We start from the raw sequence: 12723 nt of genomic DNA, 5'->3' as shown, positions 1-12723 counted from the left end.
GCTCGGGTTTCCGCAGAGGAAAACAACCTGAAACCGGATCCGGCAGGAGCAGGGCCAGGAAAAGGCTTGTGGGGGGGGGGGGGCAGGGCCAGGGCCCCCCCCCGGCCCCACAGCAGCACCCGAAATAGCCGGGGGGGGGGGGGGAAGAAAGAGGGGGGGGGGGGGGAGCGAGGCGCCTCGGCAACAGGGAGGGCAGAATATCCGGGCTAAAAAAACCTGCCTTTATTGGCGGGGCCTCCCCGTTCTGCGGCTTTATTCATACACAAAAGAAAGCGCGGGGGGGGGGGGGGGCAAGGGGGGGGGGCGTCTACACGGGGACCCCGGACACATCCAGATGTTTTGGGAAGGGGGAGGAGGAAGAGGAGGAGGAGGGAGCCGCGGCGGGGGGGGGGGGGGGAGGAAGGAAGGAGCGGTGCCGCCCCCGTCCGTGTGCACCCCGTGGGCCCCCCCCTCTCCACGCCGGGGTGCCCCCCCCACCCCACCGCCCCGCCTCGAGGAGGAGGAGGAGGAGGAAGAAGGGGGGGGAAAAGGGAGGAGGAAGGACAGTAACAAAACCCAGTTCACGAGACGGAGCCGGCGGCGCCGGGCCGGGCCGGGCCGGGGGGGGCCGCGGCGGCAAGCGGCGGAGTCCTGGCGGCAGCGTCGGCGGCCCCCCGCTCCGTCAGTTCTGGGGGGGCGGCGGGGGGGGGCGCGGGGGGCATGCCGAAGGGGGGCATGGCCGGCACCCCCATGCCCATCATGGTGACGAAGTTAGAAGGGTCCATGGGGGGGCGGGGGCGGGGGGGGCGCGTACATCATGCCCCCGGAGCCAGGCGGCGGCGGGGGGGGCGGCGGCGCCCCGGGCGGCAGCGGCGGCTGCACCCCGGGCGGCAAAGGCACCAGCGAGGGGCTGCCTTGCATCTGGGGGGCCCCCGAAGAAGCCCCCCCCGCCGCCTGCTGCTGCCATGGCGGGATGGAGCCGGGTGCCAGCGCTCGTGGTGGTCGTCGTATCTGGGGCGAGGACGCAGAGAAGGGGGGGGGGGAGGGAAGGGGGGGTCATTTTGAGGGGCTCCGGGGTGGGCTCCCACCCTGGGGGGGGGGGGTCCTCGCACTCTAAGGGGCTGGGGAAGGGGGCCCGCGGGAAGGGGCCGGGCAGGACGCGAGCAGCTTCCCACTGTCCCACCCCACCCTGGCATGGGGGGAGGAAAAATTATTATGATTAAGATAAAAAGTACATAATAAAAAATGAATAAAATACATAAAAATAAACTAAAAATAAAAACTAGAAAGTAAAATACACTAAAAAATAAAAACTAGAAAGTAAATACACTAATAATATAAAGAAAAAAGAAAAAAAAAGAAAAAAGAAAAAAAAATAATAAAAGAAAAAAGAAAAAAAGAAAAAAGAAAAAAGAAAAAAGAAAAAGAAAAAAATAATAAAATAATAAAATAATAAAATAATAAAATAATAAAATAATAAAATAATAAAATAATAAAATAATAAAATAATAAATAATAAAATAATCCCAGTCTCCCAGGCAGAGGGGCACCAAATGGGAAGGGGGGGGAGGCGCCTATAAAAAGGGACGGAATAAAACCGAGCAGCAGCGTGTCCCGTCCCCCATATCCCCCCCCCCCCCTCGCCTCCTCCCTCCCTCCCCCCCGGGGGGGGACACACACAGGCAGGCGGGCGGCGGGGGGGGGGGGGAAGGCAAGAGAAGAAGGGCTCTTACTCACTTTGCTGCCATGGCAAGGGAGTACTGGACGCCATACTGCTGCTGGGAGGCGGCGGCGGAGGCGGCTGCTGCTGCTGCTGCCATGGGGGGGAGAGGACCAGAGGGAGGTGGGGGAGGCTGACCACTGGGCGGAGGGGGCGGCGGGGGCATCATACCCATCGGCGGCGGCATCATACCTGCGCGGGGGGGGGGGGGGGGGGGGGGGGAGAGGGGGCCGGGCCGTGAGGCGCCGCCGCCGCGGGGTGGGGGGAGACAGCGGCAGCGGCGGCTCAAGGGACGACGACGACGACAACGACGACGACGACTCACCTTTTCCTTGATGCAGGCGATAGACCCCAGAGCCCACAGGCGAATTTCCCAGGTACTGATCTTGAGGGAATGAGAGACCGTCGCCTTAGGGAGGGGGGCCGGGGGGGGCATGGGGGGGGGGCTGCCCCCCCCACCACCGCGGCCCCCCCGCCGCCGCGCTGCCCAGGAACGTACTTACCCATGTGGTGAGGGCCCGGGTGGCCCGGCGGGTGGGGGCCCTGGTTCATGGGCGGGTGGTGAGGCTGCATCCAGGGCGGGGGGCCGTTGGGGGTTGTGCTGCATGGGGTGCCCGCCGTGCCCCCCCATGCTGGGCATGGGGTGGGGGGAAGTTGTGGGGTCCCCCGGGCCCCCCCGGCCCGCCGTGCATGCCGCCGTGGTAGGGACGGTTCTCCGAGGGGTTGGAGTTCATCCAGGGCGGGCGGCTCTGCGGGGTGGGGGGAAAAAGAGGACACGGGAGCCGTCAGGCGGCGCTTCCCGGCGTCCCCCTTCCGCCAGCTCCGGGATATTTCCCCCCCCCCCCTCCACCCTGCTCCCCGCACCCGGGAAATCGCCGTGGCCTCACTCACCGAGGCGGCTGGCTGCTGCCCGGCCCCGAGGCGTTGGAGCGGGAGGAGAGCGGGCTGCTGTTGTGGGCGGCCGAGGAGCCCACGGAGGAGACGGGCGCTTCGCCCAGCTCGGCCATCAGCGACAGGTACTCCTTGTCCATGCGCGCCTTGTCCTGGGCGGACTGAGGGTCTCCGGGCCTGCGAGACGGAAGCACGCGGATGTACACGGGTGCTCCCAGCGCCGGGCGGGCACGGGGAGGCATCCCGCAGCCACCGGCGAGCGGCGGAGGCTCCCCCGGCAGCTGGGATGCGCTGCAGGGCCAGGACTGACCCCCGAAGCCCCGCTCGGGAGACCCAAACCTGCCACGTTTGGCACGGGGGAATTCTGCTGCCCGGAAAAGCAGCACACACCTTGCTCCAGCCGGAGAACTGCCCGGCGAGGGATTTACCTGGCAAACTTGCAGTCGGAGGCGATGTGGCCAGCTCCGCCGCACTTGGTGCAGACGGTGGTGTTGGTGATGCTGCGGGTTTCCGTGCTCTGCCACGGCCGCAGGATCCTGGCGGGAAGGGAAGGAGGGACGGAGAGCGGTGAGCCGCGGGCGGGCCGGCGTGGGCGCAGGCCGGCGCAGCCAAGCGGCAGGCACTCACCTGTTGTCATCCTCCCGCAGCGTGCCGTTGAGGCGGGCCAGCTCCCGCAGCTGCATCTTCCGCAGGTCGTTCTGGTCTTCCGGCGTTTCGATGCCTTGTTTGAGGATGTTCCGGATCTGCGGGAGAGGGGCGGGAGAGGCTGAGCGTGCCGGCGCCAGGCCCCCCAGTCCCGCGGGCGGGGCGGATGGCAGCTCGTTACCTGCTCCACCGCCTTCTTCACGTTCTCCATGGTGTTGGCGGTGACCAGCGCGTGCAGGGGCTCGTCTTCTCCGGGCAGCATCTGCCCGTCCTTGCGGCCCCACCTTGCCCTCCTTCACGGAGCCCTTGCCCCGGATCATGATCTTGGCGTTGCACTCCTTCTCGATGTTTTTCAGGGTGTTGCCTCTGCGGTACCAAGGCTCGTGTTACCGGCCCCAGCCGGCTCCGCTAGGAACACCGGCTTTCCCCAGAAAGGGACGGCGTAACGCGGCCCCCGCAATCCAACCGGGCAGCGCTTTGGTGAGCGCGGATGGCTGGGAACAGACGGTTCCCAGGAATCTCCCTGGATTGCCCCCGAGACGGGCTCCGAGCACGTCGCAGGGCGGGCTCACCTTGGTCCGATCAGCAGTCCCACGAAGTTAATCTCGGGATATTCGTCCTGAGGGATCATCACCTTATCGCTCACCCGAGTCGCCGGAGGCCTGGGAGGATTAGAAAGCGGCGGTGGGGCCACGGGGAAGAGCCGGCCGCCGCGCTCCCCGGCGGGAGGAAGCCGCGAGCCCCGCCGGCGGCGCCCCCGGCCCTTACTTGTAGTCCGCAGGCGGCTTGAAGTCCGGGTTGAGCGCCACCATCTCCGTGATGAGGTTGTGCCGCTCCTCCTCCAGCTTCTTGCGGGTGCGAAACTCGCGGGTGTTGAGGCGCTTCCCCTCGCTATTGTAAATGGGCTCGGGGGAAGGAGACCTGCGGGGAAGAGGCCGGGTTACCCCCTCGGGCGGACGCCGCCCCGGGGCCGCTTACAAGTACAGCTTCCCCTCACCGCTACCGTCACTTAGCCTTCTACCCAACGACCACCGCAAAGGAAGGTGTATAAGTTCACTCTCAAGGTTCACTGTCTCCCTGCTACGCGGCCGCGGGCAAAGGCGGCCGGCCGCCAGCGCGGCGGCGGCGCGGGGCTCGCCGCCGCGGAGGGGCTGCGGGCGCTGGGGGGGCGGCCGCTGCGCCGCTCGCGGGCTGGCGATGCTTTGGGTTTGGTTTTTTTTTTGGGGGGGGGGGGGGGGTGGTGGTGGTGGAAAGGGTTAGTTCGCACAGAGAACAAACTTTCCAGCGGCAGCTACGAGTTTAGAGGCGAGTCCTAGCGCGGGAGGTGACGCAGGTCGCAGCGTGGACTTTAGCGCCGCAGCGGAGGAACAAGAGAGTTGAGGCTTTAATCGGAGGTGACTAATCCTGCCGGCAACACCAATTAAGTCTAAAGTCACTGCCCCAGTGCCGAGAGACGCTCATGGCTTCTGTCCTGGCTTTTCCTTCATTGTGCTGCAGCTTCAAGGCCGACTCTCAACCTGTTTTCTGCGTTTCGGGGTTAGAGGCTCGATCAAACTGCCTGCGCTCCTTACAGTCTGGACCTGTAAACCTCTACGGAAAGCCCTGGTTTCTCCACAGGTTTAGATGCCCAGAAAGCAGATGCCTTGGCTTTTTTTTGTTTTATTTTTTAAGAGCAAGTGTCGTAAAGCTAAAATAAAAGAGTCAGTTTGATTTACCACAGCTGTGTTTGCGGTAAGACAAAAAAAGTCACATTCCTAGGATTTTGATTAAGTTATGGACCTTTTTAAAAACATGTTGAATGAAAATTTAGGATTAGCTGCAAGAAGGGAAGAGATTATGTGGATCAGGTTTTTATCAAAAAAATACATCCCGGAAGTAATCAGAAACCTACACCCTTGTTTTAGGTTAAAAGAAACTTTCTAGCTGGTTAGAACGAGGATTAAAATCGGTTGATCCCACTGTCTTCTCAGCCTAAAGTGAACCGTCAACACATGAAATAAAAGGTCAGGTTTGATCAGAACTAATCAAGGCTAGGTTACACCTCCGCTTCTAGGATTTGAATCAATGGTAACGCGACCCAGTCAGAGACAGAGCAACACACAAACAAACAAGGTTTCACCCTCCCAGTTCTCTTTGCATTTGAACACTAAAAAAAGATAAATAAACCTCCAATTCCCATTAGCTACAGTAGGTGGTTTAGAAACACTCTTAAAAATTCAAACACACACTGGAATATTGAAGTGGCTTAATTTGAGATTCCACCTCAGAAATTAATGCTAAGACACAAGATCATTTCATGCATTTGATTCTGTTGCACTGCAGAGGAGCAATTAAGAGTTAGACTCTTCTGAAACTCAATCAGCAACTCCAGTGATTACTCCGTTTCCCCCCGCCCCGCCCTGCTAAGAGGTTGCACGTTTGGGTGAAAATCGGACCACTCTGGCTTTACTCTGCTTTGCTAAACTGCTCGTTATGAACATTAAGAAGGCTGTTAAACGATTGCCTTTAAAGCAAAAAACGTTAAGACATCGATAGCCCCCCGCCCCCCCGCCTGGATTACCCCTCCAGCGGAGGGAAACGCCTTAGTCTGCCCCTGCGATTGCCCCACGCCAAAAAAAAACGGAAGCACAGGGGAAGAGGATCAGCCCGAGATCTATTAAAAGGGTTAAAATTCATCTTTCCTCCAGAGGTGACCTGGCGTCGGCAATCGCCGACTTCGGGCGGGCGTCAACTGCGGCAAGGCGGCGTGACTCACTCCTCTGCCCTCCGCACCCCGGCCGCTTGTCCAAAAACGGCCGCTTCGCCAAAAAACCCAGTGGCAACATCGGCATTAATTTGGGGGGGGGGGAGAAAAAAAAGAAAAAAAAAGAAAAATAGCCGAGTTTCAGCTGAAGTTGCCTTCCTGCCTCCTGCGAGGCCACCTCGTCCCTCGGGGGCCCAAGCCGTGCAGCGGCGGGCAGCAAAGAAATGGGTTAGAAAACGCATCCGGCTTTTTAAAAAGAAAAAAAACACATTAAAAAAAAAATACATCCTCAAGCACCGGGAGGAAAGAGCTCTGCAGCATCAGCTGACCAGAGTGCGCTTCCAGGCTGCTCAAACTCAGCCATGCAAAAAAATAATAATAAAAAAAAAAATAAGTAAAAGAGTGCTTAAAAGGGTGAGCCTGCGCGAAAGACCCCTCGGCGCCGGGCCCGCGCGCAGAGCCAGGCCCGGAGGGGCACGTTCCTTGGCTACCTTCGTTTCTCTCGTTGACACCAAGTTAATTAATCCTAGAGGCTCCCCAAAGCAAAAAAAACCCAAAAAAGCAAAACCAAAACCCAGCGAGACGCCCTCGTTCCCCCTTCCCCTGTGGCTTCGGTGGGGCAGAGCCGCTTCCGCTCCATCTGCCTAACGGACACCCCAGCTCCCCTCCAGACTGTCACATCAGAGCACTGGCAGGATTGCATTGAACTGACACATTACGATGCCATCAGAAAAACGTATTGAAAAAAGGTAAAAGTGTTACTGTCAGCTGGTTAAAACTGTTTCCCAACCTGTCCTCAGGGTTAGGGGGGATGCCCAGGTCTCCTGTGCGCAGTTTACGAGTCAGGTCTTCTATCTGCAGTTGCACTGGAAGAAACCAGGTTAGGAAAGAAAAAAGGATGGAAAAAAGACAATGTTACCAAATAACATCTCAAATCTTAACATCAAAGCATGAAGAATGGGAGACTTTGCAAAGGACGACTCATAAGTGACCAACCGAAGGAGACCCCGCAATGTAATGGCGGCCAGCTGAACTCAGCGGAATCCAGATGGGCCACCTCGACCTTATTTACATCTAGCCAGTCTTCTTCAAGGAGGATCATTAATTAGGAAGCAAAGTGTTTATTCGAGGGTTAGCGAACACCGACCGCCCGCTCTCCGGGAGGCTACGGCCGGCCAGGTCTCCGGAAGCGAAACCCTCCCGTGACTCGCCACAACTGGTGGAAGGTGCGAGGCCTCGCGGCGGGCGCCCTCGCAAGGGCGGACTGCTCCTTCCCGGAGCAGAGCGCCGTTAAATTTGACCAGAATTGCCTCGCTGCTGTTTAGGCCAGATTAAGAGTCCGTTTTGGATTCACCAGTTTAGCAACGGCCTCGCCTCCTCCCCGGAGAGGGCGGCGCGCGGACCACGCGCCTGCGCGCGGCTCCTGGAGAACTCAACAAAGCGGTCGCGCGACGGCTCGCGCGGCCGCCCGGCGCCGTTACGAAGCCCCGGTCATCGGAGACACGGCAGCAAAGCTCGGCTCCGTTCCCGGCCTCCGGGCTGCACGGAGACGAGGGCCAGGCTTCTCGCCCCGCTTCTTACCTTTGCGCACACTGAGAATTTTGGGCACCCCTAAGCCTGCCTGCCCCCCCCGCGCGCGGCTCCCCGGGCCCTTCCGCCTCCGGCGGTGGCGGCTCCGGGGCAGCCCCTCGGGAGAGCTCCCGGCGGGACGCTGCATCCCGGCCCGGTGCCCGCCCTTCCCCCTCGGGAGGCCGCGAGCGCTTTGGGACGCGGCTCCGCGACGGCGGCCTCGGGAAGTCGGGACGCTTTGTTTGCGTTTCCGCTTCCCCAGAGGGACGGGGCCGTTGCAAAACAGCTCTCCGCGCTCCCCGGCGGCTCGTTCGCTTCGCCAATTCTCGCCCCTTTTTTTTTGTTCCCCTCGACGGGCAGGGGGGAGTTTTGGGCCAAACGCGGCGTTTAATCGCTGCCTGGAAAAGGGATGACAGCGCGGGTTAGCGGGCTCGAGTTAAGGGCAAAACCTGCGTCGGCCAGCGACCTCGCCAGCAGTCCGCTCCCAGCTGTCCCCAGCCGGCTGCCAAAGGGCAGAGCCTGACACGCACCCAAAATTCTCAGCAGTTACGCAAAGGAAAGAGCGGGGCCGCTCTCAGCCCCCGCGAGCTCGGCGGGACCACGCTGCCTCGCGGTGCGTACAACGGAGGCAGCGCCGTCGCGGGCGGCAGCGCCGAGTCTCCGACGCCTCGGGGAGGGCTGCTGCGCCCTCGTTACACGCTCCCGCCTGGCACGTGATCGTTAAGACACTCGAGCGTCATCGACTGAAGGCAAAGTTGGTTAAAACCTCGTTTCGGAGACAGTTACTGGCACGCCGCGTCTTCCCGCAGCGGACGGAGGCGTCCCGACGCGCCCGGTTTCGGACGGGGCTCGCGTTTCAAGCCTCGCTTCCCCGAGGACGCGGCAGTATCCCTTTCCCAGCAGCGCGTGCGTGTGTGCAAACACGGAGCGCTCGTTAAACCGAGCTCGACCCAGGAGCTACGCCGCAGACGTAGCTTTCTTGCCAAAAATGGAAGCAAACAGTTGCATTTTCCTCGCCAGGACAAAACCAGCTTGACCCCTTTTTTTTTTTTTTTCCCCTTTTTTAACCACTGCGGATACCATTTTAACAGCTAAAGAAATGTTTTAAAGCAATGTCATCGACCAACCTAAAAGAAAGTCAGAGAGCGACCGGGCTGCGGGGGGCGCTGAGGCAAGGCCGCGCTGCGGAAGAGGCGCTCGCGGCGCTCTCCGCGGGGAGGGACCCCGGCCTCGCCCGGAGCCCCCTACAAAAACGCCTCCCCCCCCGGCGGCGCCCAGCGCCTACCCCGGGCAAACCACACGAGCGCTGGTTTTTGCGGGTGTGGAAGAGGGTCGCAACAACCACCTGAAGTCTAGAAAAAACAGTTACGTGCGGCTTGCGAGCGTGCGGGTTGAGTCTGGGTGCCAGGCGGGAAAGGAAGAACGTGTAATTACCTATGTAGGCTCGCTCCTGCTCACGCGTGAGCCCGGGAGGGATAACTGTGGGCATTCCCGGGATAACGGTCTTCTGGTCCAGGGAGTCCTGGTTCCACCGACTCCTCTTCCGCTTCTTGGGGAAATCTGGGGCAAGCACCTTTCTTTAGACGCTTAGAGCGGCCGGGGGGCAAAACGCCCTGGAGAGAGGCCTCTCGCGGAGGGGGCGACGCGAGCCCCGGGGCCAGGTCCCCGAGGCGGCGGAGGGGCTCCGGGGTGGCCGGATTCGCTCCGGCGGCCCCGGAGAGCCCCCCCACCCCACCCCGGCCGAAGCATTGACCCCTCGCCCGCGGCCTCCCGCCTGCCGAGCAAAGAGCAGTTAGGAGCAGCCTGGAAGGACGCGGCGGGAGAGGCCGGACTTTGCTCCCCCGGGGAGAGGCAGGAGCGAAGCGTTTCGGAGTTCGCCACGAGCGAGCGGGGGCTTCGTTAGCGGAGCGGGACGGGCGGCGGCGACGCGGCAACATGGCCGCCTCCCGCGGCTCCATTCGGGGCCGAGCCGAGCCGAGCCGCGCCGCAGGGGAAGGCCAGCGCGCCGCGGCCGCCCTGCGGGAGCGCAACGGCGGGCTCTTCGCGAGAGCCGGCCGGGAGGTTTTGGGAAGCGTCACGAGGCGAGCGGGAGCGGGGCCGAGGCGCTGGCAGCAGCGGCAGCCGCCGCGCGCCGTTCTGCCCCATTTCCTCCTCCTCCTCCTGGGCCTCCATTTTGGTGGCGCGCGCAGGCGGCAACGGGCCTGGTTCCCTGCTTCCCTGCTTCCCTGCTTCCCGGCGCGGAAGCCCGGGAGCAAGGGCCGCAGGAGGGCTCGGCAGGGGGGGGGAGCACGGCGCTCGCCCCCGAGCCGCACGTGGCCCTGGCGCTGCCACACGTGTCCCCCCCCCTCTAATCCCCCCCCCCCTCCCCTCCCTCGTTCCGAGCTGCCGGGCTGCTCCGAGCTCCTGCCCGGGCCGGAGCGGAGAAAGCGGCTCTTCCGTGCGACGGCCGCTCTCGCGAAGCGTCCCGCTTCCCAACGGCGGGGCGCGGGGGCAGCCCGGCCCCCCCCGGCCCCCCCGAAGCCGCCTCTCGGCCTCCCGGCTGCAGCCCTCGCCGCAGCACCTCTCCCCGGGGGCCGCAGCTCCCCCCCCCCCCGTCCTGCCCTTACCTCGGCTGCCGACCCCTCCGGATCCCATCCTGCCCCCCCCAGCCCCCCGGACATCCCGGGACCCCCCCGGACCCCGGTCCGCACTCCTCAAACCTCTTCTCTTTTTCCCCTGCCGAGCGCCCCGGGGGCCTGCTCGCTCCTGACCCCCCCGGACACCCCCGCCAAGATCCCTCCTGGCTCCTGACCCCCATGTACCTCCCCTAGACACCCCCCAGATCCCCTCCTGGCTCCTGACCCCCATGTACCCCCCCTGGACACAACCTCCAGATTCCTCCTGCCTCCTGACCCCCATGTACCCCCCCTGAACACCCCTCCAGATCCCCTCCTGACTCCTGACCCCCATGTACCCCCCCTGGACACCCCTCCGGATCCCCTCCTAACCCCCATGTACCCCCCCGGACACCCCACCCAAGATCCTTCCTGGCTCCCAACCCCCATATGCTCCCCCTAGATATCCCTCTGGATCCCCTCCTAGTTCCTGACCCCCATGTACCCCCCTGGACACCCCTTCGAATCCTCTCCTTGCTCCTGACCCCCATGTACCACCCCCTCAGAGACTCCCCAACCTCTCAGCAATGTCCCTAGTCTCCCCTTAGATCTCATCCTGCCTATAACCCCCCTGAACCGCTCTTCCTTCCTTGCCCCCCCCATAACCCCCCTGGACCCTTCTCCACTTATCGCCCCCCATAACCGCCCCGGACTCCTCCTCTTCGCTCCCCCCCACCGCACTTCTAATATAACCCCCCTTCCCGGACTCATTTGTTTCCTCGTCCCCCCCCCCCCAAAAAACATCCCCCCCAGCCCCCCCGGTACGTACCTGACCTCCGGACCCCTTGTGCCCCCCGGCAGGCCGCGCGGGCGGTTCATTCTGCCCGCCGCCGCCGCCCGGGCCGCTCTCCTCCGGGGTGCTGCGGCGGCTGCTGCGGCGGGGCAGCCGCCGGCGGCTGCTGCGACGACGGCGGCGGCTGCTGCTGCTGCGGCGGCGGCGGCGCGGCCGAGGGCTGCGGGGCCTGCGGCTGGTCGTGCCCGGCGGCGGCGACGACGACGGGTAGCGGTACTGCCCGTAGGGCGCGGCGCCCTGCGCCGGCTGCTGCTGGGGGGCCGCCGAGGGCGGCTGCTGCTGCTGCTGCTGCTGGGCGGCCGCCTGCTGCTGCGGGGGGGGCGGCGGCGGCGGTGGCGGCGGCGGCTGCGGCTGCTGCGGCGGCGGTTGGGGCTGCGGCGGCGGCGGCGGCGGCGGGGGGGGCGGAGGCGGCGGCGGCAGCGCGGCGAAGGGATAGGCGGCGGCCGCCATGGGGCCCAGCAGCGCGGCCTGGGCCTGGCCCGCTCCGGGAGGCGGCGGCGGTGGCGGCCCGGGGAGCACGAGGCCGGGAGGGCCCGGGGGAGGCGGCGGCAGGGGGTAACCCGCTTCCCCGGCGGCGGGGGCGGGTGGAGCTTGCCCAGCGGCGTGGCGTTCGCCCCGGTCGCCATAGAGCCTCCCCTCAGCCGCCGGCGTTCGCGAACCTTCCAAGCCGCCGCGGCGCACGCCCGGCGCTCATTGGCCGCCCTGCGCGTCGCTCAAGGCCGCCGCGCGCCGCCGTTGGCCAGACGCGCTGTCCGTCCGCGCGGCACCGCGGCTCATTGGCCGGGGGACGGGCAGCGGGGCTGGGATTGGCCCGGGGGCGGTGCCGGCGCTCATAGGCTGGAAGGGACGTCGCTCAAAGAGGAGGCGGTGCAGGGTTGGCAGGGAGGGCGGGGAAGCGGGGAAGGGGGCGGGGATTGGGCGCGCCGCGCGCTGGGCGGCCGCGGCGGGGGAGGGGGCGAGCGGGGATTGGGCGGAGCGACGGAGGGCGGGCCCGCGGCGTGGGCGAGCCGCGGCGCCATTGGCTGCGGGCCGCCCGCCACGCGCGCCACGCGCCCGAGACGCTCTGGACGGGACGTTGGAAGACCCCGTGCCAGGCGGGGGCGGTTGGGCGCGAACGTCAGCGCCGCCGCCTCCGCCTGATTGGCGGGCTCCGCCGTCCCGCAGGCGAGGCGCGCGCTGATTGGCGGAGGGCGGCGGGCGGGGGCAGGGACAGAGGGGGTGGCCTCGTGCTGCGGGCAACGGCCCGCCAAAGAAAACGCTGCAAAGCATCATGGGAGTCCTGCCAACCCCCCCCCCTCCGCCGAGCATCATGGGAGTGCGGCCATTTTCTCTCCCCGCCCAAGGCCCTTTGTCCCCTGCAGCGTGCTCTCACCTCTGGGGGGGGCCCACTGGGCAAACTGGGCTGTACTGGGAGGGAGGGAGGGGAACATAGCCCCAACCCCAAAATCCCCACTTTGGTCCCAAATCCAGACCCCAAATCCTGACCCCAAACCCTTGCCCTGACCCACAATCCTACCCAATCCTCACCCGAAATCCTGACCCCGAACCCTCACCCTGACCCCCCCATCCTTGCCCCAACCCCCAAATCCTGACCCCAAATCCAACCTTGGCCCCAACCCTGGCCCCAACCCCCAAATCCCACCCCCAAACCCTCGCTCCAAGCCCGAAATCCCAACCCCAAATCCCAACCCTGGCCCCAACCCCCAAATCCCAACCTTGGCCCCAACCC

At 64.3% G+C, this 12723-nt stretch overlaps 2 protein-coding genes across 2 annotated transcripts; both read right to left on the bottom strand.

Annotated features, from left to right (window-relative positions):
- Positions 1 to 282: 282 nt before the first annotated feature.
- Positions 283 to 9107, bottom strand: LOC106485110 (splicing factor 1). The gene is given in 18 exon segments (XM_067317142.1): positions 283 to 771; positions 773 to 960; positions 962 to 990; positions 1717 to 1804; positions 1806 to 1891; positions 2025 to 2084; positions 2203 to 2293; positions 2295 to 2348; positions 2350 to 2494; positions 2591 to 2767; positions 3019 to 3126; positions 3218 to 3333; positions 3417 to 3515; positions 3517 to 3601; positions 3808 to 3897; positions 4004 to 4156; positions 6769 to 6844; positions 8982 to 9107. Coding segments are annotated over 18 exon segments (1911 nt in total). The 5' UTR covers positions 9037 to 9107; the 3' UTR covers positions 283 to 560.
- A 339-nt stretch (positions 9108 to 9446) lies between these two features.
- On the bottom strand, positions 9447 to 11723 carry LOC136996205 (uncharacterized). The gene is given in 3 exon segments (XM_067317147.1): positions 9447 to 9563; positions 10971 to 11554; positions 11557 to 11723. Coding segments are annotated over 3 exon segments (765 nt in total). The 5' UTR covers positions 11621 to 11723.
- Positions 11724 to 12723: the final 1000 nt, after the last annotated feature.

Source organism: Apteryx mantelli, unplaced genomic scaffold (genome assembly GCF_036417845.1).
Source record: "Apteryx mantelli isolate bAptMan1 unplaced genomic scaffold, bAptMan1.hap1 HAP1_SCAFFOLD_247, whole genome shotgun sequence".
Lineage (NCBI taxonomy): Eukaryota > Metazoa > Chordata > Aves > Apterygiformes > Apterygidae > Apteryx > Apteryx mantelli.
The sequence above is the reverse complement of the archived record's forward strand: the minus strand, read 5'-3'. Positions and strand labels throughout refer to the sequence as shown.